General features: G+C 35.8%; 1 protein-coding gene across 1 annotated transcript; it reads right to left on the bottom strand.

The window, feature by feature from the left end:
* Window positions 1-19,171: 19,171 nt before the first annotated feature.
* Window positions 19,172-19,949, bottom strand: LOC125075526. The gene has a single exon (XM_047687240.1). The coding sequence runs from the start codon at window positions 19,904-19,906 to the stop codon at window positions 19,172-19,174; it is 735 nt and encodes a 244-aa protein (XP_047543196.1). The 5' UTR covers window positions 19,907-19,949.
* Between the last annotated feature and the right edge of the window lie 928 nt (window positions 19,950-20,877).

The following is a 20,877-nucleotide window of genomic DNA, read 5'->3' on the forward strand; positions in this document are numbered from 1 at the left end:
AGGAACCGTCTGTGAGATGGAGTTACGCGAAGGTGAAAATAGGCCTGTGACAGGTCTATTTTGCACATCCAGTCATTTGGTTGAAGGAAGTCTGGGACTCGATAGACATTTATTAATCTGAACCTGTCGGTTATTACGTAGTTGTTCAAGATTGCTAGGTTGAAGATGGGTCGATGCGACCCGTCGCTTTTTGGCACGAGAAACATTGTGGACACAAAACTTGGCGAGGCCTTGACAACTCCTAGTACACCCTGATGTTGCATTTGGGTGATTATGGACGTCATTGCATCCGATGGGATCGCGCTGAACCGACTTTCGTTCAACTGTGGCACTACCAATGGCGGTCGGTGTAAAAAAGGTATGCGGTACCCTTCTATTATTTTTAAAAAATAACTGGGGGCATCCAATTTCTTCCACCGATGGTGAAAATGAACCAGACGACCCGGTTTGAACATTTCGGATTGACTGTCAAAACTTATGTTTCTTGTTCCGGTTATAATTCTCGGAGGGGGATGCAGCTCGCTTTCGGTTAGCCCTTCCGTCTTGTTGCTTGAAGCCTTGTCGACTTCCTCTGCCTCGAAAAGAACCTCTTGAGCCACCAGAGAATGACTGGCGATTATCGCTTTGATTTGACCCAAAACCCTGCGAGGGTCGAGCATTGCAGCAACTCGCGAGGGCTGATTGTAAGCACGGGAAATATGCGTAGACGCACAACATCCATGACCAGTTTCCCTGCGAGGGAACGTTGCGAGAAGCCTGCCCCTGCGAGGGGTGGCGTGCGGGCGGGCCTTCGTATGATAATTCAGAATCTCGCGCCCACTGTAAAAAACTTCTGATGGAAGTTTGTAACGCTTCGCGTTGTTTAAGAATGCAGAACGATATAGCAGCGAAAGCCTTGTCGGCGTGAACAAGATGGCGCAATGAATCATAAGCTTTAATTTCCTCATTCATCTCCAAATCGACGAAACCGGGGGTAGAATTATATAACTTTTGGGTTTCTGCGTAACGGACCTAGCACCAATCACTACTATCAAAATGCTGTAAATCTTTTAACTTTTGAAGAAACACCTGAGGCGTTTTTGGAATATTAGGCTCTTTTAATTTCGTCTCGATTTCGAATGTAAAATCTGATTGAACAGGTGTCGGCACCTCGAGCGAATTTACAATGAGGTCTTCGAACAGTTCGCCACTAATATTTCCATCAAGTAGATCCTCATTATTATGGGCCGAAGAACAAGGCAAAGGATTATTGTTGCAAAAAGTTAATTTATTTCGGAGGTCATCAATCTGACGTGTTAATTCACGGAATTTCCGGGACTCTTGCCGTTTATGACGGCGTCTGCCCCCCCTTTTTTTGTTGCGGTAACGTGGCGAGGATTTTCGGTGACTCGAGTCCGTGGACGACGAACTCGAGCTTCTAGAAGAGCTAGAAGAACTACTAGTCGTCGAACAAGACCTAGCTCGAGACTGACGACGACCACGTGGTCGTTTTTTCTTGGCACTATTTGCGGGAGCATTAGCACTAGCTTTCGAGCCCGACTTTAAAACATTTTCGTCACTTTCCATGTTAACACGAGCTAAAAACCTATAGGGTAGAAAACAACATAAAATTCTTTACAAATCATTTATTTATTTATTTATTTATTGGGAAACAAACAGCATATACACATCATAATAGTTTTCACATATAAAAAATAATTACATAAGCCAACAAAGTTTCCACTTTTGCACAGTGTCATGGAGTGAACATAGAAAAAAAAAAAAAAAAAACTTATAATTATCAGAATTTAACATTTTACAATTCAAAGTGAATTTAAGAATAGGAAAGAAAAACAAACATCTTAAATGTAAAAAAATAATATTAACTACATGAGCTTTTTCAAAGAACGAGAAAACTTTAAAATACCGTCATTAAAAATATCAACACTGTTAAACAATGTGTTATAGTTACGAGAAAACGATTTTTTGCATAATTTCTTTTACATAATGGTACAGAGAAGATATGTTTACATCGTATAGAAGAAATAGAACACTTAAAAAATATGTTATTTAATAAATATGTTGAGTCTATAAGATTATTAATGATTTTATATAGGAAAATTTGATCCCTATATACCCTGCGGTTCTCAAGTGACATAATGTTTAGACTTTTGACAGAGTTGTCCCCAAATTTGTATGTCATTCTTTTAAGAAACTTGTTTTGGACGCTTTCTATTGCCAAAATATACTTAGAATATTGCGGATTCCAAACAGTGGAAGCGTATTCCAAATGAGACCTAACATAAGAGTTGTATAAGATATTGTAAGTGTGTATGTTCTTGAAATCGCTTCCTTGACGAAATATGAGCCCCAGCATACTGTAAGCTTTGGCTGTTATTTTATTTATATGTTGATCAAATAGTAAATCAGCGTCAAGAAGAACTCCCAGGTCCCTCACCCCGGTCACTCTGTTCACTACTTTATCATAAATCATGTAGTCAAATAATAATGGATTAATTTTTCTACTAAATGATATTACATAGCACTTTTCAATGTTAAGATGTAAACCATTGGATAAACAATATTGTTTTAAAGTAATTAAATCATTTTGTAATTTAACGCAATCATCAGTTTGTTTAATAATTTTAAATATTTTTGTATCATCAGCATATAGTAATATATTAGAGTTTTGAAAAAAGGACCGAGATGTGAGCCCTGGGGAACCCCAGATGTAATGGGGATAAAATTAGATATATGTCCTTTGATCGCAACTGCTTGTGTTCTGTCACGGAGGTAAGACATCAACCATCTTAATAAATCACCGTGTATACCAATATACTCAAGTTTTTTAATTAACGACGCATGTGGAATTTTATCAAAAGCTTTTGAATAATCAGTATAGACGACATCAACTTGATATCCCCTCTCCATGGCAGAAAGAACTATATCCAGAAATTCAGTAAGATTAGATTTAACAGAACGCTTACTAATAAATCCGTGTTGTTGAGTTATTAATAACGGTCTTACTAAAGGAAAAATAGTGTCATAAATAATTTTCTCAAATAATTTAGGAATGATGGACAACTTTGATATACCACGATAATTTTTTATATTATGTCTATCACCGCTTTTAAAAATGGGAACAATTAAGGACTTTTTCCAAACTGGTGGTAATGAACCCGAACACAAAGACTTAGTGAACAGTAAATATAGAGGTAATGCTAAAGATTTGCAACAACTTTTTAAAAATGTGGGATGGAGTCCATCTGGACCACTGCCTTTAGAAGCGTCTAGATTTGAGAGATATTTTTCTACAGTATCACATGACACGCTTATTTTGTTGATTAATGTTTGATTGTGTTGAATTAAACAATGTTCATCGGGTTTTGGGTCAGTATTGGATTCGAATACTGATTTAAAGAAACAGTTGAATAAATTAGCTATAGTATTCCCATCAGATCCAGTATCACCATCCAGAAACATGGTATCCGGTAGATTATTACTACTTTGCTTTGATTTAATATATGACCAAAATTTTTTAGAATTATAATGAATACTGTCCTCTGCTCTTGAAATAAAAGTGTCATAACATTCTACTTCTAACTGTTTAGTTTTGTGTCTTAAATCAGTAAATAGGTCATAGTCACTTGTTCGGCCGTAAATTTTCCAACGTTTATGTACTCGCAATTTCTTGTTAATGAGTTTTATTAATGATCTGGAAAACCATACTGGATGTCTAGATGATTCATGTACTGTTCTGGCTGGTATATATCTATCCAATACATTATTGATAATTAAGTAGAATTTGTCAACCGCTTCAGTCACATCAAGGTCTGAAAGTTGTTCAAATCATTATCATAATCAGTAAGTTGTCCATTCAATATTATTTAATTCCTTGTTAATTGCTTCATAATCCGCAATATGGAAACGGCGTACAATGCGTGACGCAGAGCGTAAATTAGGTTCATTTACATTGACATTTGTTGATATGAAAAAAGATGGATGATGCATGTCTTCAGGTAATGACAGCGGCTCAGTTCTTTCAACAACACAGTTACAATTAGAAAGTACAAGATCTAGTAATCTATTATTAATATTAAAGATATTATTAAATTGACACCAGCCACTAAAATTCATAAAGGCAAATAATTGCATAATCATATTGTTACCTGAAGGATTCTGAATAACAAGACTATTTTCAGTATTAATTGACCATACAATGTCTTTGATGTTAAAATCTCCTAACACCATAAATTTATCATTAGGATTACTAATGGTTAAGTCCGATAAAAAGTCAAAAAAAGAAGCTTCAGAATCACACTGATTGACATTCTGAGGGAAATAACAACAGAACAGTCGTAATTTAAATTTTAAATAATCTCTCCCGATTGTAATATTAACAAATGATATATCAGCGTCTGGAAGAGACAATGGTATTCCTGAGTGTTGCACATCAACACATATGCCATGGCGTACCGCTATTAGAGTACCTCCACCCATACTCATCCCAAGGCGTGTATAGTCACGATCATTACGATACACATTATAGCGGGGATCAAAAAGTTCTTCATCGAAAATACCAGGAAGTAACCACGTCTCACTTAAACAAATTATGTCATAATTAGTGTTTAACAAATTAGTATAAAATTGTTTAGTTTTGGTGCGCAAACCTCTAACATTTTGATAGAAGATACGTAAGTCCATATTAATATATACTACTTTTTGGGTAATAATGTTTATGAATAATAATGTTAACTGACTTTAAAATAAATTTTAAAATATTAAAATTTAGATCTAAGTAATCGTATGACAATTTAAAATTATAGCACATTTTTAAATATACAATATTCCATACCAGCTCAAAGCTTATAAAAAATACAGTGAAAATTTTAACGACGGTAAATACAAATATAATAACAATTAAAAACTTAATAAAATAGGTTTTCGTGGGATTAACCATCTTGATAACACTTATGAGATCTTGTTTAAACATTCCTTAGAAGTAATGTGAATAACAGGCGAGTTATCGGTCTTACGAACCATAACCGTACAGTTTCGGACCCAACAGTATAAGTAGCCTTTATCCTTTCCTCTACGTCTAGCTTCACTGAGAAGGAGCTTGTTGTATGCAGACAGGTGATCGTTAATATATATCGGATTATTTTTGCCAGGGAAACCAATGTCGCCTGCTTTCAGGTTTTTTAATTTACGTAGCGATGAAAGAAAGTCATCTTTTTTGTATCGGGCTTGCATTTTCAAAATAATTGGACGGGAATGATTATCAGACGTATCATTTTTCACCGCAACTCTTGTTACAAAATCGACATCTGTATTGAAGTTTAAAGGATATCCACTTTTTTCGGCTAATGTTTTTATGATAGTTATTAAATTCTCGCCTTTCTTTTGTGGAACGCCATTTATTTGTATGTTAGAACGGCGCACCCATTGTTCATTTCTGTTGTTATTTTCCGATAGCTCTTTAAATTTTATCTTCATTTCCTCGAGCTCCGTTCCAAGCTTGTCTCTTCTGGATACTTCAATATCTAGGTTATTCATGTGTTCTACCACCGAGTTAATAGACGACTCGACAGATTTAATTTTTGTAGACCAAAAGCTAACAGTCTCCGAAAGCTTTTTCAGTTCCTCGGTGATAAAAGTTTTATAAGATTCCATTGTAGAATGTAAACTGTTAAAGCGGTCATCAAAATGATCAATTAATGATTTTGTGTCTAATTGGGATTGAGATATTATATTAATCTTTTCAGAGGTGTTAGGAAGTTTAGGGCTTATATTTTGACAATTTTGACAAGGCTTCTTGGAAATCTTACAAACTGGACATTTCCATTTTGCCTTATTCATAGGAAGTATCTTTTTAAAATCTGTTTCACTCATACCAACACATAAATAGTGATAGATACTGTGACAAGCAGTGCATTTAATCATATCTTCAGATTTTAAAGCATTAGAACAATGTTTACATTCCATTATGTTGTTTGAGATAATGCGGGTAGAAATCAGCTGGAGTATTATTTAATTAATGCTTTAAGTGCAGCGCGGATGGTTAAACACACTCAGATTAACGACCAAAAGGTCGTAAGTGCGGCTAAATTACTAAGATCTTACGCGTTTTCTTCAAAACCACGCACAATTCACACACTGTTTCACACTGTTTAACGTTTAACTTTTTTAATTTGTTATTTCCTTTAATAGTCAATTTAATTTTAATAAAAACAATTGTCATTAGTTTCTTTGACAAAAACTGAAACTATTTTCGAAAAGTTCACTCCAAATTATCGAAGTTGTCACGAAATATTAAATTTTAATTTACGTAGTAATCACAAACAGTTGTTTATACTGTGACAGCACGATGCGTAATATGCAATGCAAATCAAACTGAAAAATATGCAGTAAGACACTAGTATTAATCTATGTAGTACTTTAAAGTACCGAATGGTAACACCGTTTGTTTTTTTAAACTGTACTTATTTAAAGTATGAAAAATATATTTCTATTCTTATTTGCAAGGAAAAAAAATAAATTATTATCACTTACGTGAACAGGAACGGTAGTCTGAAATGAATTTGCAAAAGATATGCAAAATTATTTTACTGTACACAACCGTGCGCGGCGGAAAACAAGACGCCAATGAAGATAGCGAGCCGAACCTAACGGCCCCACGCGCCCCGGTGGAGTGAGGAAAAGTGTGCGAGTGAGACAGCGCTACTAGAGCTACTAGGGTAGAAAGAGAGGTAAGGAAAACAGATAGGCCTATCTCATTATGTTTAAGCTTCAAATAACGCTCAGGTTTTTAATAACCTGGAGTGAACTCAAAATTGGTCTTATTGAAACTTTTGCAGATGAAACGCGATACTACGATGATTTAACGCTCTTCATTGAGTACACTAGTGAACAAGCTGGTAGTCTTTCAAAATATGCCACACGGAAATGGGAGTTGGAAGTTGGGATGGGCGATTGGTGTGGATATGACTGAACAGCGCTTGGTAGAGGTAGTTATATCAGGTATTATGGATGCTCGTATTCGTTCTGATTTATTACGACTGACGCCAAACAATTTGCCACAATTAATTCAAAGTTTAATCTCGTATATACGTGTATACGCGCAAAAGACCCGTTAAAGAGTCTGATCACATTATTTTACCTAAACGATACAAGCCTAACATAATGCCAGATTTTAAATCAAAACGTTGTCATAAATGCCATAATCTAGGTAATTTACAAAAAGATTGCATTGTGATTAATCAAAATATTTTCAATTTTTTTCAATTTCATTAGCCAAAATATGCTTTCATTCTCTAATGAATCTGAAAATGCAGGCTAAAGACCAACCGTTCCCATTTGTGCTCATTGTAATAAAAAAGGCCATAATATTGAAAACTGTTTTAAACTTTTAAATAAAACATCAAAAATTGATAAATCCACTTGCAATAACTAATAAAAGTTCAAAAAAATAAAATAAATTCCAATAGAAAATCGCAATTACTTGTATTTAATAGATAATGGTGAGCAATGTTCTCTCATGCGTGATACGCTAGCATATTCAATTAAGTATAATATTCTAATATAATATTTTAATATTCAATTAAAATATGAAACTACACTTATGCCTTTGTTCCTAAATGTATCTTAATGTTTATTGACATTAGTCTTACATGTAAAGTAATAAAAGTCAATCTGTATCACGTCGAATTTCTCTTCAACCTATAGATAAGCCTCCTGTCCCTTTTATACATTTATAACACCATACCATTTATAACAAAATATTGTTATATGAAACAAATCCTCAATAACCTTACTGACTTGGCTACTATTAATTATCTTAAAGAATTAATTTATACATTTGGAATCCCTAAAAGAATAGTATATGAGCAGGCTGTTTCATATACTGGCAAAGAATTTAGATTTTTTTTACGACCGTTGGTTAATAGAAATACATTTTATTGCTAGTGGCGTTAGCCGTGCAAATGGGAAAGTCGAGCTAATGATGAAAGTATTGAAAGCCATGTGATTTGGCTACACTTTGCCACTGTGATTTGGCAAGTGTGTTTGTCATGTGATTTGGCTACACTTTGCCACTGTGATTTGGCAAGTGTGTTTGTCTTTTTTTTTAAATTTAATATACAATATCCACGGGCTCCGTGGAATAGTTGCCCGTGCCTTTTTTTACATTTTATTTTTATAAATTGTGGCGTTATTTTATATTTTTACTAAACATCAGCAGATCTTCGCTGGACTTTGAGCTTGCCGTCTTCTTGGAAGACGTGGCCCACACTGACATTTTTTTTCAGTTTAAAATAATATATAAATAATATATGGTAATATATAATATATAAAAATACTGTATATAGTACTTTTTTTATCCTAATTACTGTAATCCAGCGGGCCCTGCTCCGTGCACGACCAGAGAGAGCACAGCCTCGGCGACTCTGATGTCGCGTTTATGTATAGATGTCTTAAGGCTGTGCTCTAGGATGGTCTTTTCTGAAACACCCGCCGCTCGGCCGATGAATCTGCCGATAGCGTCGCTACCATCGTTCGTGTAATAGACACAGGTGAACGGGCTAGTTTAGCACACGTTCACTTAATTCGTCAGATGTCAGATGTCAGGTAGATCGGAGAGCAATCGGGGTTGTCGTCAAGCAAAGAAAACAATATGTTTGTCAAGCCAACCGATACTACGGAGCGTCTTTATTACACTGAAAGTACATATAAAAATGTAATAACATAATGATCGTAACTGAGTCATACGAATTGTGTGACGTCAAGTGTCAAAGAACTTACAGGCACGTGTACAGCGCTAACTTGTACATATTTCCAACTACAAAAAGAGAAAAAATAAGTAAACAAAAATAAGCAATTATCTAAAATTAAAGATACACGTTAGTTATTTAAGTCCCCAGTGCTCGCATTAAGATTGAAGTGGATTTTCCACTCTCGGGATGGTGGGTGATGTCGCAGTGTTGACACTCGTTGTAGAGCCTCGTGTCGCTGTACTTGCGGCTGTCATTCTCGGGATCGGCGAAGAAGACGGCGGGGGCGACGACACTATCTCGTCTAATGTAATGTCATTGTGTGTAGCGGCAGGGTTTGGGTTGACCTCACTAGGTTTCCATTCACATCTTGGCCTCAGATTAAAATATGCGAGTGTGAGCAGCAACGTCGTCATCAAGAATAAAATTGTATAAATTACAATATAATGTGAAGAGCCATGGGTTTCAAATTTCTTCAAGTCTGACCGCTTCAAATCGTCTATGTTTTTCTTTATTGATGTAAACAATTCTTCATGGTTCTCAGCGGTGAAATTGTGAGGCAATTATATGTTCATGAACTCGTTCAGCGTAGATATAACTGGTACATTGATGTGAGTCGTAGGTTGAATGTACATCTGATTGACATAGTCATGTTGAGCGTGAATTGTAAAGGATTCACCTCTAATAGTACACCCAGGGTCAAGGCCGATTACTCCATTATCACGTAAATGTTTCATTGTTACATTATTCGGACATATGATTCGTATGGCGCATTCGGTGCAGCAAGAAAACATCCATGTGTCACGAGCGTGTAATTTAATCCATCTGTCGGTGCATACTTTCGCTTCTGACCGACAGTATGGTTTGTTTTCATTGCTAATCTGTAGTTTCATATTACAGAGCGATTGTTCAACTTGCATTGTGTATATAGGATGGTTCAATGGACATAACATTTGTTTATGTGTCTGTTATGTATGCGACCACCCTATGGAAGTACATTAGGACATCGCGTTCGCCGAAACCACCGACGACGGCCCGGTACCAGCAAACCTTGCGCAACATCACGCCGCCCAACAACGGACCACACCGATCTTTCTTTATAATTTCTGTGTCTCTTAGAATTAAGAAAAGTATTAACATAAATAATATTATAATATAAATAATATAATAATTGGTTCTGAGGGCATTCTGTGTTACAACTACAACACATGAAGTAGTCTAATTAAATTAGTATTAATATTAGTAAAATAAGTTTGTGAATTAAAATAAATTCACTTTTAAAGTACTTTCGGTTTGTTTAAGTCCTTCGGCTGCGAACGACGTAATTGGCGCAGTCGGTAAGATGCTCAGTGCGTAATAGTTCCGCGATAAAGGTGATCTCACATTGATACCGCTACGCGTCGCGAGCTATCCAAGAGACTATCTAGTCCCACAACTGGGCATCTTGAATCTACGAGTGTTTGTGGCCAGGGACGTACTCGAAAATCAGTACTAAAGAAAACCAAATATAAGTACTTTGAAACTTTACTTAAACGTTGCTTCCTTTATAATCTAGTGTTATCCTATCCAAAATTTTCCACCCTAGAAAAAACGGTGAAAAATCTGCCTCACATTGGCAGATCTCGCGAAATACTAGCTTAGATTTTAATAGAAAGATAGATAATAGTGAATTAGAAATAATTGAAATGTCTATAGATCCTGATGTTATTTATAAGGCGCTCCGCCCGGTCCCCGAATTCGACGGGAACCCTAATATTCTTACCCGATTTATCAAAATATGTGACCAAATAGTGATACAGTATTTAAAAAATGAACCAGGTTACAAGTTTAGTAATTTATGTTTAACTAACGGGATTTTAAATAAAATTACTGGCCCTGCCGCCAGGACAATTAACTCGAATGGGATTCCTGATAGTTGGGTAGGAATTAGGAATGCATTAATTAATAATTTTGCTGATCAAAGGGATGAGACAGCCCTATATAACGACCTTTCGTTACTCTCTCAGGGAAGCGATACTCCTCAGGAATTTTATGACAAATGCCAGACACTTTTCAGTACTATAATGACATATATTTCATTACATGAAAATATACCTACTACCATAGAAACAAAACGTGATCTTTACCGGAAACTCACCCTAAAATCTTTTATTAGAGGTTTGAACGAGCCTCTTGGCTCACACATTCGATGTATGAGGCCCGAATCCATTGAAAAGGCTCTGGAATTTGTACAGGAAGAAATCAATGTCATGTACCTACAGCGTCGGAGCAGTAATAGCGATAGAAAAAACTTTAATTTGCATGCCAATAATTCACATAAAGTACCTGTGTCTACGCCATTTATCTTACATAACCCCAATATGTTAGCATTGCCAAATACGAACTGGCAGAAGCCTTTGTCCTTCCAAACGCCAATGCAGCCTTGGAAACCTAACATCCAGAATGGTGTACCTCAACGGCCTGCTTACCAGGTAAGTCACCCCCAACAGCGCTTACCTTACAATATGCCGTCTCGCACGCAGCAGATTTTCCGTGCACCACCACACAGTTATAACGCGCAGAATAGTATTTTTAGGATACAGGGTAGACCACCCCAGTCTCAACAAAACCTGGGACCTAAACCTATGAGTGGCGTTAGCCATTACGTAGCTAAGCCTTTTCCACCCGCGATTAGAGGACATGATTTGACAAAGTTTGGCAATCCACCCCCTTCTAACTACTTCAAATCTAGGGAAATGAATTATAATGAAACATATGACTATAATGACCAAAATTCTGACTTAGATTATTACTATGACCCCAATGAGTACTATTACTCATCCCACGACTATAACTATGACTATGACTATTATTATAACACAAATATTCCAGACTACGAATCCAGCTCATCACACATAGAACAACCCCCTCTTACAGAAATTGAACCGAAACTTTCATCTTTAGGAGAGCAGGATTTTCACAAAGGACGTCCCAATACGGGACAAAAATAGAGTTGAACTTGCAATCTAAAAAGGAGTTGAGATATATACAGATCGCGGACCCCCCTCTTAAATTATTGGTGGACCCGGTGGCTAATCAATCTTTTTTAAGCCCTGACGTAATTAAGCAATATTTTTCTTGTGTTTCACTTAACTACCACCCCTTTGATGTAACAAACTCTCAAGTTACCTCGTATCATGAACACTCTATCACAATTCCACAATTTGCAGAATTTAATGAACAAAGGAACGTAAAGTACTTCATTTTTAAATTCCATACCTATTTCGACGTAGGACTAGATTTGTTAAAAAATTGTATAATAGATCTTAAACATAATATACTAGTGACAGATTATACGAACATTCCATTATTAAAATACAAATGTCGAACCATCAATTTGCATGAAACTATCCCCGCGCATTCTCAGAAAATAGTTAACGTACCTTGGCTTATCCACCTGGTGACGTATACGTGTCTGAACAAATAATATGTAACTGTATTATTCACGAGTGTGTCACGACCGTTACGGATAATTCTGGTTTTGTAGAGATAGAGAACCCCACTGACTATGATATCACACTGACTTTTGAACAACCCTTATCGATAGAATGTTATGACATCGATTGCACCCTTCCAGAACCCCCAGTTACACGCATTAAAGACGTACTGAACCGACTTAGGACTGATCACTTAAATAGTGAAGAAAAGCTTAATCTACAAACTCTTTGTTCGAAATTTGCTGACGTGTTTTACTTAGAGGGTGAACCACTTACATTCACTAATAAAATCAAACACAATATTAAGACTACTGACGAGATTCCTGTTTATACAAAAAGTTACCGGTATCCATTTATTCACAGACAAGAAGTTAGGGACCAAATAGCAAAAATGCTTGAACAAGGAATAATACGACCATCTGACTCTGCCTGGAGTTCACCTATCTGGGTGGTACCTAAAAAAGCAGACGCTTCGGGTAGACAAAAATGGAGACTAGTAATAGATTTTCGAAAATTGAACGAAAAGACAATAGACGATAAATACCCAATACCAAACATATCTGACGTCTTAGACAAGTTAGGAAGGTGCCAATACTTTTCTACGCTAGACCTGGCATCCGGTTTCTATCAAGTTGAAATGAACCCTGACGACATACCCAAGACTGCTTTCAATGTTGAGCATGGGCACTTCGAATTTCTTCGAATGCCTATGGGACTTAAGAACTCTCCTTCTACTTTCCAGAGAGTCATGGATAATGTCCTCAGAGGCTTGCAAAACGAGATATGCCTTGTCTACTTAGACGATATAATAGTATTCAGCACCTCTCTACAAGAGCATATGATTAACTTAGAAAAAGTCTTTAGCAGGTTGCGTGAATCCAATTTTAAAATCCAGATGGATAAATCTGAATTTCTGAAGCTGGAAACCGCATATCTTGGTCATATAATAACTAGAGATGGAATTAAACCTAACCCAGACAAAATATGTGCAATCCAAAAGTACCCCATCCCTAAGACTAGTAAGGAAATTAAACAGTTCTTGGGACTGATAGGATATTACAGAAAATTTATCCCAGACTTCGCGAAAATTACTAAACCGATGACTAAATGTTTGAAAAAAGGCTGTAAAATTACTCTAGACAATGACTATATTAACTGTTTCGAAAAGTGTAAGACCGTATTGACTAACGACTCAATATTACAATACCCTGACTTCGACAAAGAATTCAATTTGACAACAGACGCATCCAATGTAGCAATAGGCGCTATACTATCACAAGGACCTATAGGTTCCGACAAACCTATTTGTTATGCCTCGCGAACTCTCAATGACAGTGAAATTAACTATGCCCCGATAGAAAAGGAACTCTTAGCTATAGTTTGGGCTACAAAATACTATAGGCCTTACCTATTTGGACGAAAATTTAAAATAATAACCGATCACAAACCCTTACAATGGCTAATGAATGTTAAGGAACCCAACTCCCGACTGACTAGATGGAGACTGAAACTTGCTGAATATAACTATACTATAGTATACAAATCCGGCAAATCTAACACCAACGCCGACGCTCTATCTCGTATAGAGATTAATAATGAAACGACTGACTCAGTAATAGTTAACGTATCTCAAAGACCGGCCTCTCCTTCGGGTTCTACCACAATAACTGCTCACACTAGTGCTGAAAACCCTATCCTTGAAATTCCCATCACTGACGAACCACTTAATAAATTTCATAGACAAATACATATAACTATAGTAGGTGACATGAAACGTAAACCGACAACGACAAAACCTTTTGAAACTCACACTAGGACATTAGTACAGGTATCAGAATCTAATCTGGAACAAGATGTTGTAGACGTAATAAAAGAATTTGTTAATCCAAAAATTAAGACAGCTCTTAGAATTACCCCTCCATTAGGTATGTATTCTGTTTTACCTATAATTCAAAATCATTTCCGTAGTTCTTCTATGAATTTAGTCTTAGCAAAGGTAGAGCTAGAAGACGTAAAAGATTATCTTAAACAACAGGAAATAATTAAACACTATCACGATGGAAAGACAAACCACCGAGGTATTAACGAGTGCTATTTAGCCTTGTCTAGAAAATACTATTGGCCTAGAATGAAGGACGAAATTTCTAAATATATAAATGAGTGTATAGTGTGCGGACAGACTAAATATGACAGAAACCCCATTAGACCTATATTAAATATCGTACCCCCAGCTACAAAACCATTTGAATTAGTACACCTAGTGTACGGTGAATGACCGTACATTCGCGTCAACTCAGCAACAAAACTATTTATATTAATTACTATCTTAAGCAATTAGTTAGTTCACATATAGTCTCGCAGGTGTGTGGACTCATTAGCATTTATTATCATATTTTATTTAATCAATAAACAGTTTTATCAATTATATTATTTCTTATATCATTGAAAGTTGTGTGGAACACCGTACACCTAGATTTATTCACTGTACATAATGAAAAATATTTGACCTTTGTAGACTCTTTCTAATGGTAGGCTTGTCCATATTTAAAATATGGACAAGCCTACCATTTGAGAGATGGTACTGCAATTAGTGTCCTTCAAGCCATTTTAACTTATAGCACACATCATGGACTTCCATTGACTATCATAACTGACAATGGGACTGAGTTCACAAATCAACTATTTAGTGAATTTACTAGGCTACATAAAGTGAATCATCATAAAACTCTACCTCATTCACCTAACGATAACGGACTTATAGAACGTTTTCATTCTACTTTGTTAGAACACTTACGCATATTGAGATTACGTAATAAAGAGGAATCTGTCACAAATCAAATGCCCTATGCGATATTAGCCTACAATAGTTCAGTTCACAGTTTTACAAAGTGCAGACCTCATGACATTATTAGAGGACATTTCGACTCTAGAGATAAGATAAATATAAGATAAATATACTTTATTGTACACCGAAACAAAAAAATACAAGAAGCAACACAACAAAATAGAAAACACTGTACAAAAGGCGGTCTTATCGCTAAAAGAGCGATCTCTTCCAGACAACCTTTGGATAGAGGACATTGAATACTGTAAGAAAGGGGTTCGGAGGTGTACACCTTTTAAATCATATATACACAAACATAAAGTATCTACATAACATACATACATACGATTAATACATGTTATATATAATATATAAATACGTGTATAAACAAAATAATACATATGTTTTATAAATAAATTCAAATACATAAAAATACAATATATATATATAAAGTATTATTATATTTCATAAATAAAAGTACAACGATTTACAATGACAAATAATAGCGTTTTACAAGCCTCTTAAAAGCAGCAACGGATTGTGCACGTCTTGTATTTATGGGCAAGGAGTTCCACAAGCGTACTGCTTGGACAGAGAAGGATTTAGTAAAAAAGGAAGAAGTATGGGAAGGAGTTTTAAGAGTAAGGTTTTGTTCGGAGCGAAGACTGCGGAAATGGGAATCACTAAGGAATTGGAAGGACTGTTTTAGATAAATAGGGGCATTGGGGTTGAAAAGTATACAGTAGAGAAGAGAGAGAATGTGTGTATTCCTGCGAAGGCGGATCGGGAGCCACTCGAGCTTTTTGCGAAAATCGGAAATGTGGTCATACTTGCGAAGCCCAAATATGAACCTGATGCAAAGATTTTGAATGCGCTCAAGTTTGTTCAATTGATCTTCTCTAAGATCAAGATAACAGCAATCTGCATAATCAAGAATTGGTAAAAGGATAGATTGTGCTAACGCAATTTTGGTGGGAATCGGTAAAAGGTTACGTAATCTACGTAGGGAACCAACAGCAACAAACATTTTTCTGCTTACCTCACTCATTTGTGGATTCCAAGAAAGGGTTTTATCGAATATTATACCCAGATTTTTAATTTTATCACTGTATGGAATTATGGCATTGTCAAATAATATAGGGGATAAAAGAGAAAAATCTATTCGTGAGATTAATATTGGACTGCCAATAATAATAGATTGACACTTAAGTGGATTTATTTTGAGACCGAATGAATTGCTCCAACTTAAGATCTTTTTTAAGTCTGAGTTAATTGTCTGTATTGTCAGTGGTAAATCTATTAACTTAGAGTGACAGTAAATCTGAAAATCGTCGGCATACAGGTGGTAGAGAGAAGATATATTGTGAGTTATGGAATTAATAAAAATCGAAAATAGCAGAGGTGAAAGCACTCCGCCTTGGGGCACACCGGCATTTAAAATTGACCAATCAGAATAAGAGTCCTGAACTCGGATTCTTTGTCTGCGGCCATGTAGATAACAACGAAACCAGTCAATTACAGTAGGACATATATTAAGAGAACTTAAAATAGCCAGTAATATGTCAAAATCAACAGTATTGAAGGCATTACTGAAATCCAGTAATGTCAAAACTGTAACTTCCTGGTTATCCATAGCTAATCTGATGTCATCGGTGATCTTAACTAAAGCAGTAGCCGTACTATGACAAGTTCGGAAACCCGACTGAAGTGGGTTAAATAGGTTATTTTTGGTTAGGAATAAATTAAGTTGTTGGTAAACAAGGCGCTCCAGGACTTTTGAGAGAAAAGGAAGTATGGATATAGGGCGGAAATCACTATAGGACGATGGATTAACTTTTTTCGGTAATGGGACAATTTGAGCGTCTTTCCAGGAGGAAGGATAAATACCAGTATTAATGGAATTATTAAGGATACATGTGATGACAGGAATAAGGTAATCAATGATAGGAATTATCATTTTACGGCTAATGCAGTCAGAGCCGACAGCATCAGAATTTATAGCTAAAATATTCTTCTTAATATCACTTTCCGTTAATTGACTAAAACTAAAAGATGGGAATGCTGGAGTGGATGAAGCAGAAAGATTATTTATTGTTTTTGATTTGACAGTGCCATCGATAGCAACTGCTGACGCGAAATGATTATTGAGCTGATTAAGATCGACATTATTGAAGTTTGTATCCGACTGAGCTTTCCCAACTCCAAGAGATTTCAGAAATTTCCAAACTTTAGAGGTATCGCCCTCCTCAACTACAGCTTTGTGAATATGCCGTCGATGTGTGTCTCTACACAGCCTGTTGCAACGATTTCGATACTTTATATATTTTTCTTTATTTGTGTCTGTCGGATTCGATTTATATTTGGCTTTAGCTAAATTTTTCTTTTCTTGGAGACGTTTTATATCTGAGGTAAGCCATGGTGCCGGTAAATGTTTGATACGAATACGCCGAACAGGTGCATGTGTATCATAAAGTTTAGTTAAAAGCGAATTGAATACACCAACCTGTTCATTAACAGTATTTCCATTTAACGCCACCGACCAATCAATCTTAGCAGCATCAGCTTGCAGACGCTCTAAATCCATCCCAGCAAAATTGCGTTGCAGAAGAATTCTTGATTTTGCCTTCGGGGGTTTGATTTTATAGGATAGATATAAAAGATCATGGTAAGAAAAGGCATGCGCATCACATTGACCATGTTTTTCAACATGGTCAATAGATGACACAATGATTAAATCAAGAAGAGAAGGAACAGAATGAGGAAAACAGTGCGTAGCAGAAAGTGGCAAGACTGTCATGTTCACCCCGTTGACAAGCGATGTCAGACGAGATGACCGACAATCATTTTTAAGCAGACATGTATTGAAGTCACCCATGACCACCGTATGACTGTACGAAGGTACGTATGACTCCAACAGATTTTCAAAACTTAAAAAATAATCCACATTCTGCGACGGACTATAATAGACACCTAAAAGAAGTTTAGTGTGTGAAAGTGTAACATCAATGAAAAGGTGTTCTGCCTCTCCACTGGTGTGAGACTGAGAGTAACTAACAATCGAGTATGCAATATGAGATCTGAGATATATGGCAACACCCCCGCCCGTTCGCCCTAAACGATCATTTCGGATCAGATGGAAACCAGGGAGTGAATACGTTGTAGACGGCAAACAGGGTTTAAGCCATGACTCAGATATCAATATTGCATGAAGATTTTTATTCTGGAAAGAGGATAATAAGTCTGGATAATGTGCAGGAATACTTTGCGCATTAATATGAACTATATTAAAATTTTTTTCAACATCAGAGAAATAAGTATCAAGGGACTCGTTGACGGAATGTATACTATGGAAACTACTGTCACTGTTCGAACCATTTGAGGATAAAGAAAAAAAAGATTCACTATCAGAGCTGTCATTAAAAGCCATTGTAACTACAACTGTAAGTAAAGTATAAATAATAATAAATATGTATATAAATTATTTTAAATATATAATTATATATATTTCAATATTATAAAATGTCTATAACTGCTAAAAAAATATAATAAATTTAGTATAATGTCCATTTATCCGCCAGCTGTAAGGAAAACAAAGCACATTTATTACACTCAAAAACAAAAATCAATATAAGATTAACAAAGCAGGATTCATGCATCATACATGTAACCCAAAAACATAAACAAAAAAAAAAAAAAAATCATAGTAATAAAAAAACCAAATAATGTAATAAAAAAGCAAATAATAATAATAAAAGAAAAACCAAAATAACTAAAAAAAAAAAAAAAAAATAAAATAAAAGAACCATAACAACACTGACAATAAAATAAAAAAAAAAATAAAATAAAAGACATCCATAACACCAAGATCCCAATGCCAAGTCCATATTTAAATATCTATGTACATAATACGAAAATTAATCCTGCATTCTGTGACAGAATATTTTAGTCTGTGACAGATGATAGATAATTATTAAATAAGACATTGACACTTCGGACATTTGACAGTTTGACATACACAATGATAAAATAATTAGAGTAGGTAACCGTAAGAGAAATTATTAGATGTAAATAAAGTTAACAAGTGGGTACTAAGCTAGTAAAGTCGAGAAAGTAAACATTAGAAATTACTTTTTTATCAGTCTCTTAGTACGTGTAACAATTACCTTGTCAACACCTTTGGAGTCACAAGACTTTGTTTGAACCGGCGACTTCGTAGTAGACGCAGTGGGTATGCTGTTGAGGTCCGACAGGCTTTCAACTCGATGACGAGCACCATCCGACGCTATTACGTATATGAAACCGTCCCGCGTCCAGCACTTATTTATGCCAAAGCGTCTTCTGGCTTCGAGGAAAACATCGTGCCTGCTTTTCGTCAAGAACTCCGACTCTGTTAAGCCCGTGCCTTTAAATTTGGTTTTTGCGAACCAAACTTTATCGCGGATGCTAACGTCAGTGAATTTTACCACAATAGGCCTGGGTTTCTTATCTGACCGTTGGCCTAAGCGGTATGAGTGCTTAATGCTGGCGCTTGAAAAGTTTGGAAGCAAGAGATGATCCGCTACAAGGCCCGTGACGCGAGCCGACGTGTCTTCAGTCTTCTCCTCTGGGACACCATGAAGAAGAAGCATCTTCCGTCTATGCCGCATCTCCTGACGGTCAAGCTCTCTCCCAAGAAATTCTACTTGGCACTGAAGAGTGTTTAAAGCAGATATTACAAAGGATTTAAATGTAATAAAATCTGATGCCAAAGAAGTTGTAGATCCGGGAGAGGAGGTTTTATTTAGATCGTGCTGGAACTCTTGCATCCTGTTATTAAACAACTCTGTCATGGCTGCCAGTGATTGCTTGATAGAGTCCATATTGAGTGTTTAAGTTGGTGGTAATTGTTTAGAGTGAACTTTATTAAAGGAAAACACTTGCTGACGGTAAATGTAAGCTACATATATTAATTTTTCATAACACTGTATATAAAATATGAATATGTATATTTAATTTAAATAAAAAGACCCTTTAGACTTAGACCTGACTAAACATCTATTACAACAGTACATTACTAATCATCGCGATAAGATGAAGACTGCCTATAACTTAATAAACGATCATACTCATAGCGAACGAACCAACATAATGAGTAATAGGAACGAAAATAGGGAACCTGAAGTTGAATAATCAACTGAACAACCAGTCTTCATAAAGAACCCCGCTGCTAGCAGACAAAAAATTGCTACCAAGTATACCCATGACACAGTACTTGCAGACTTGCCTATTCATATCTACGTTTCCAAGAAGAAAAGTCCCATAGCCAAATCTAGACTTAAACGAGTGACTAAGACTAAGAAATTGTTACAGGACTTGACTGGTACTGACCTTGCTAACTCTTCAGATGATGTTGGCTCTGGACATAAAACTTGAACACCTAGAAAATGGACCAGGACTCCTCCCTTTTTATCTTGGAAATGCCAAACTCATAACCCACTATCATTCCTTTATTCAATACATAGAACTAAATGAGATCGAATGTCATCTTGATTCAATCGATTCACAGTTAAACCATTTTAGAACTACTCTGGATAAAGATATTTACGCTCTTTATGAATTACAAAATGATTATATATCTAACAGATTAACTAAAATACGGTCTCAGATTAAAAGTTTGGAACCCCATCGAATTAAACGAGGCTTAATTAATGGTATTGGCTCTATTATCAAAAGTATAACTGGTAACCTGGATCAAACAGATGCTGAAAAGTATAATAGTGCGTTAGAAATCTTAGAAAGTAACAATGAAAAGTTAGTATCCGAATTTAATGACCATATTAGTTTAAATAAA

This window comes from Vanessa atalanta, chromosome W (assembly GCF_905147765.1).
Source record: "Vanessa atalanta chromosome W, ilVanAtal1.2, whole genome shotgun sequence".
Lineage (NCBI taxonomy): Eukaryota > Metazoa > Arthropoda > Insecta > Lepidoptera > Nymphalidae > Vanessa > Vanessa atalanta.